The 6,966-nt window shown below is 40.7% G+C and overlaps 1 protein-coding gene across 1 annotated transcript; it reads right to left on the bottom strand.

The window, feature by feature from the left end:
* Positions 1-383: 383 nt before the first annotated feature.
* On the bottom strand, positions 384-6,923 carry LOC115171190 (BTB/POZ domain-containing protein KCTD5). The gene is made up of 6 exons (XM_029727773.1): positions 6,599-6,923; positions 5,218-5,326; positions 4,908-4,999; positions 4,359-4,454; positions 3,319-3,444; positions 384-2,673 (listed from the first exon to the last, which is right to left on the bottom strand). The coding sequence occupies exons 1-6, from the start codon at positions 6,815-6,817 to the stop codon at positions 2,644-2,646; spliced, it is 672 nt and encodes a 223-aa protein (XP_029583633.1). The 5' UTR covers positions 6,818-6,923; the 3' UTR covers positions 384-2,643.
* Positions 6,924-6,966: the final 43 nt, after the last annotated feature.

The following is a 6,966-nucleotide window of genomic DNA, read 5'->3' as shown; positions in this document are numbered from 1 at the left end:
TGTTTAACCGCTAGGTTTTATAGGTATTATGACACCTCCACTTTGGGGCTCTATGAGTAGTAGTTTCTGCCCATCTTTATATTGTACTGTCTTTGTTTGTGCACTACTGAATGGAGCTTTGTGTTTGAACAGTAGCTCAATATGATTTAACTCTGTGATGGACCAAACTTGAGTCTGTCATTTGATATTTAGGTAAGTCAGTTATGAACAAATTCTTATTTACAATGACGGCTTACCAGTGTCTAAAGATGTTTAGTTATTACCATATTTCCTTTCAAATGCACCCTTGCTCTATACAGTGCATCTAACATATTGATGACAGAGCCATGTGGTTAGTATTTCTCTATGGCTCTGCAACAGTTTGTTCAAATACAATACAAGAGTTGAATTCATTACCATTTATTGATTAAATCCCCCAGGTCTAGCATCACCATCATTTCCATTATCCCCAGTCAAATCATGCTATTACATGTATATAATATGTATATACAGTAAGCATAAAAAATACAAAACATTTGATACTAATATATATAGGAACAGCAGTGATCAAATGGAGCAAATAACAATTGTCTGCCTCTGTTCATTTTAAAAATAAATTTAACGGAAAACTGGAACAATGTCCCATTAGAAACCCTCAGCAGCCTCAGAGAGGGATCACATTTGTGTCTTGATAAGCATTCTAGAAAGTAACGGTCAAACAGGAGCTGAAGTGTCACAGCGGAGTAAAGTGGTGTCCTGCAGAGCTGAGGGCATGGTGGAAGGTGAATCAGGCCATACATGCAATGGCTGACACCCCCTTCTGTGTTTAAGAATCTGCAGTCAAAGGACACCACACTAGACACACATGGCCCACACTGTTCAGAATGTCTTCACTCTCACTGCATGGTGGACACAAACAGTGAGACCTTGTGGTTATGTGCATCACTGCTACACATATTTCACATGCACTGTGAAGCCTCAGAGGCAAGAGGCACTTATCACCACAAGACAACTCAGTGAACAAAAAGATACCTGTCCACTGAAAATGTTTGAAAACTATCCGTATGCGTACTAGATAAATGGCTGACAGCAACTACCTGGGTATCTGGGATATGTAAACATAGTAATATACAGATGTTTAAACCAGCCAAATTAGAGCATTGTGTCACAATGGCAAGGTAAGTAAGATCCGGATTATAAAACACTAGACATGTAAACTTTACCTTGATCAGGCAACAGGAGGGGTCCAGTTGACCTTTACAGAGATTATAGCTTGTATTCCACTAGTTAAAGCCCTGTGTGTGTGTTAGGAAGAAAAACCATACACTGATAACACATCTGAATGTTATTATACTTCCTCCATGTACAAATCCTCATAGATATGCATGTAGACTACCGAATTTCCTTCTTCCTGACAAAAGAAAATCAGATTAAAGTTGAAATACAGACATTGATTTGGTCATTGAACAAAGGCAACATTTTCAAAAAGAAATATTTTCATGTATTGACAATGTTAATGTATTCAATAAGTAGCTCAACCATCTACAAGTTGAACAATGGTAATAATCTTTTCATCAATACATGACCAAAGCATTTTAGCTCAGAACTTGCATGGTTGCAAACCGCCACAGTTTGATGTAATTTTGCTTGGTATACAGCCCTGTCAAAGCTCAATATAGTCAAACCGCAGAAGCGTAAGGATTGTGTATACACACACAAACAAGCAGATATGCACTAATTCATGCAAGAGACAAAAACGCTTTTCTTTCTCACGTAAAATGGAAAACAGTCCCTTCGCAACACCAGCCGATAACAGTCCCATGTCAACGTGAAAAAAATGTGCCTATCAAATGGCTCTAGGTACAATGTCCTCTAAAACATAACAATGTCCTCCAGTTCCACAGTGGCTGCCTAACAGGTAACCCAACTAAAACACGCCAGAGTCCAGGGATGGAAGACAAGTTTTAGTCCTTTAACATCTGGCATTCCCTAACATCACCTCAACCTCATTATCATACAATAACCCTGGTAGAATTTGTTATAAGAATGTCCTCCTTCCAAAGAAACCTGATAATGTGCAGGTTGAAGGGATATTTGGAAAGGGACATAAATAATCTCTGTTTAAAGATATGTAAAAAATAAATAAACTGTCGATACAGTCTTCGCCTCTAACAAGACAGTATGAATCTATACAACTCCATATAAATAGTCTTAAATATCTAACTTTTAAAACATGCTTTCCAATTAATTTCTCAGAGAGGTTTGATTTTTGTATGTGAAGGACTGGCATAATGTAGTACGCAGATATTTGAAATAATGTCCCACCAGACAGTGCACACCTAATGCAGCTTCCAAAACACTATTAGAGACCCTGAGTAAACGATGGACCAAGTATAAATGCTGTGGACAATACGATATGTGATAAGGCCCTTCTCTGTCTGAAAATCTATAGTCCAGTTTTACTATGTAGGCCCAAAAACAGTAACGCTATCGACTGCACATTTTGATTTGATGTATGAAAGAAAAATGGTGTGTGTACAATGTTTAGACTGCAGTTAGCCAGCTTCTTTAGCGTGCCATAACGCTCCTCAGAATGTGATGTAGTTTGTGTCTTTATATCTGGACATCATAGCAGGACGCAATCCTAAGAACTGAACAGTCTCTTCACATTCGAGAGCCTTGTTCTTGAAGAATCTGCAAAAGAAAATGGTCAGAGCAAAATAAGATGTTTAGGCCTGTATATTTCATACTAGACAGATGTTTCAAAAAACCTTTGGCAAAAGGTATTATGAGTTAGCATTTAACAGGCAGGAAGAAGCCAAAAATTTCAATTTTGTTGACTGGAAAGCAGGGAGACTAAGGCTATGCAGAATTCCATGAACTGCAGAAGCTAGTGACAGGAGGTCATTAAATATTAAAGTAGTTTAAATCATTAGAGGCATTGCTCTTGTCTAGATAATGATTAGCGGGATGCTCTCTAGGTAATGGGCTCATAGGGATGATATGGCACAAGGGGAGAAGGGGCTCTTGGAGAAAGGGTTAAGGCCACAATGGCAGGGGTCTAAACAAAATCTCACCAATTGTCCCCTTATATTCAAAGGTAGATACATTCATTGGCAAAATGTTTCTAACAATCCTTGTACTTGTCCTCTGCAGGAAATTCAGCATGCAAAGAAAGGAATTGCAGCATCCACGACCAATAAAAAAAAAATAGTGTGCATTTATGTTAGACATGTGATAGACAACATGTATACCAAACTTGGTGTAAGTCACAAATGGTTGTAACAATGGTCAGGAAGTTGATGAAAGACGTTTTTGTTGCAGTGCTGGGATACTCACCTTGGCCTTTTCACTTGGTTCACTGCTTGTGCCATATGATTGGTTATGTAGCTCCTTAGAGACAACACACAGGAACTCTGCCTGGTCTTCATTTCCATAGTTATATGAGGAGCCAATACTGACCAACTGAGGGAGAAAAAAAGGGGGGAACCAATGCCCAATGAGAAGCGAAATGTTTCTAAGGGACTAGAGGAAACATGCACACATGGGAAATCTAATCTTTCCAACAGCTTGCCAGGCACAGTCAAAACAATGTAACAGATTACAGTAGACAATTTCTAGTCTACTTAAGGATCTTTGACATAAAAAAAGTGACAAACACTGACTTTTATCTAGGACACCTGAGCACTCTGAGCTGTTACATTGCTCATGAATGTTTAGTATCCCTTGGATTTGACCACAGGGTGAAACCTGTCATTAAGGTGGAAGCTAATTCAAATAAACAGACTACACTATTCAGTAGGTTCCCATTTTTACAAAGCTGCCACGAGCAGAATGCCTAACATTCTGTCACCTTGCTGGCTCCCAAAAAAAGGAAACGTGAGTAGCAGCCTGAGCCCAGTCATGAGTTCTCTCTGAGGGGAAGACCCTAACACCCTGCAAGGTCTAGAGAGAGGGGGCTAGTAACAGAAATGCACCCAGTACAGGGTGTCCTCCTGAATAAACAAAAACAGCAACATCCCCTTTTATCTGCTGTTCCATAAACATCAAACTAAATCTAACTCTAGCAACCTGGCCTCTGACAGAAACCAGTGTCTATTTGAACCAGGCACAACCATAGCTCCTTTCGCAGATGGTCAGACAATTCAGACTTTTACAAAAATAAATACAGTACAACAATAACAGCTATGTAACCAAATTATGCTGCAAGGTTGTATTTCACAGGGACTACAAATTAAGACAATTATAGTATTTATGTTATACACTGAACTCAGCATCATCTGTGAACAGTAAATCAACCAACACAAGTCAAAGTGCAGCCGAAAGGAACATTTCTGAAAACAGAACACTCCCCAATGTCTTCCTTTCAGGATAATTACCTGCTCAAACTTCCAACCATCTGACATGGTGGAAACCATTTGTGTTAGCTCCTCTTCTTGGCACTGCAAGACTCTGTAGACATGTTTTATAGGGAGCTGTGGAGAGAGAGAAAGAGGCAATGTTAATTCACATGCAACAGAGCAGCAAGTGCTCTCAATAGGCTACATATGAATCACCCATCCCCCCCAGAGCAGAGCATAGCCAGTACGTGCCAATTCCTGACCTCATCTACCTGGCAAGGGTAAGGAGACTCTGGACTAATGCCAATACATCAACAAGACCTGGAAATCCCAGTAGCTTAAGCGGAGCTTGTGCCCAGAGTCATTGCCGTATTAGACCATGTAAACAGAGGTGATCCTTGGGAGGGAGCTTGCCAAGGATGTGCCTCTGGCCAGTAGTTAGAGGGCATTAGAGGCCCCAAGGCTGACATGCCACCCCACTGCCCCCTTTAATATCCAGAGCTCTGTATTAGTGATTACAACAGGACAGTCTCAGGGAAGAAAGAAATCACCCAGATAGCAATGACAATTTTAGTCAAGCCCACACACCTGAACTGTTTTGCAGTCCCTCTCCCTGATTTTGTCTTTAATTAGCTTGATCAAAGAAGGGATATTGTAGAATTCAGCCTCTTCCAGTACACCTTGAGGGGAACAGAATGTATTTAACCAGTTATTAAAACCCCAATCATTGAAAACAACTATGTATGCTAATGAGAACTGCTTTGGTATTAAATGTAATAAGTGTGATTGTTAGCGTGTGACGTGTTAGAGCGAAAAAGAAACAGCAACAAAGATGACAGAATGGCACAACCCTTCAGACATGTCTCAGCATATCCCCAAGACATTATCATCATCATACCTTCCTCGGCAAGGCCTCTATTGAGCACCAGTTTCCCATGCCTCAGGTAGTTGAGCACTGGACCAAAGTATGTTGGGTCCCGGTCTATCAAATAGGCACCCGTTTCATCCTGAAGAAAGAGAAGTCGATAACAATGAGAAAAGCAGACAATCAATAACAAATCTGGGAAGAAACCATTGACGATTTTTGTACAGTGACAAACATCGAAACAGAACTGTGCAATAGCATAAACCCATAGCCAATCCATGGATACAACAGCTCTGTGTCCAGAGCTTGGAGCAGCGCCAACATGGTAACTGACATTTAGTCGGTCTTATTATCACTGAAGAATCACCACAGCTGCCTTGCTCCAGCCTTCACATGCCATCATCATTAGCAAGAATCAATACAGAGGGCAGAGATACATCTCCTTACCACATTACACTAGGCACATGAACATTACAGACTCTCACCTCGACTTCAAATGAGGAATGCTAATCAGCATAGTTTCTTAAATATCCTAGATAACTATGGGATGAAACTATTCTGCTGGGATACTGTGGATCTTTCAGAGCCCAAGACTCATTGCAACTGCATCTGTATGACTGAGCCAACTTGTACTGTAAGGTCTTTTGCCAGCTTTTAAAATGTCATCCTCCTGTTAAATGATGCATGGTGACCTTTGAGGGTTGGAAATCAGGATGGTAAACACATTCAGCATGTGGATTATCATACTTTATTTTACAAGGGCAACGCTCCTTTTCCAGAAAGGGGGGCTCATTTGCACAATTGTATATTATAGGCCCAATCATTTACAAAAAAGATATAATCTTGTCAACAATGTATTTTATGGTCCATTTGCGTGCAGGCGTTATTCTGATATTCACCAGCTAGATAGCTACAGTAACAGTTTATTGTGGTTGACTAGATAACAAACGTGCCTGTTAGCGAGCTGACAGATACTAGTACTATATACGAACGTTATCCATCTTAGTACGAGTAGAAACGTGCTGCTATGCAAATTAATATTTGTTAGTTAGCTACTGTAAATCTGTAGTCAGGAGGGTTATCCAGAAAAAATACAGGAAAACAAACTAACGTTAACGTTATTTAGCTAGTTAGACAAGTTCTTTGGGAGTTAACGTTGGCCAGCTGAACTAGCTAGCCTGTACTAGTAACGACGTTAGTAGCTAACGTTGACCATCTAAATTAGCGATCCGTTTGGCTTACTTCCTGGCTAAACAACAAAATAACTAGCTAACTAGTTAGTAAATCGGTCTGGATATGCTAGCTAGGTAACGTAAGTTAACGTTAGAACATGATGTGTAAAACAGACAAAGGTTACTTAGTTAACATTAGCCAACTAGCTAGTAACGTTATTTAGTTAGATAGATATCCGTACCTTGTCAGAGTCGAGGTCGGGGTCGGCCTGGCACAGACGGTACAGGAACGATTTTGAGTCTCGGCACAACGTTTGCCTCGTTGTGAGAAAGTATGTCCCACCGACATTCAGACGGACCCATTTGGATGCCCCGATCCCAGGTGACTGCATTCTCTGTTCCGGAGACAGGGCGGAACACTGGTCAACTGAGCCGCTGAAGTCAGGGCTCTTGTCCGCCATCCCAGCTCCTCGAACCTGGATGCGTCGCTATCTAAAGTTACAGGAACTGAGTTGAAGCGGGCCGGGAAACTGGGCAAGGCATAGTCATGAAGTACGGTAATCCAACTTTGACAACCCCCACCCACCCGTTTCCAGTTGTTATTATACAT

Source organism: Salmo trutta, chromosome 32 (assembly GCF_901001165.1).
Source record: "Salmo trutta chromosome 32, fSalTru1.1, whole genome shotgun sequence".
Lineage (NCBI taxonomy): Eukaryota > Metazoa > Chordata > Actinopteri > Salmoniformes > Salmonidae > Salmo > Salmo trutta.
Note: the sequence above shows the minus strand (reverse complement) of the source record. Positions and strands in the feature narration are given on the sequence as shown.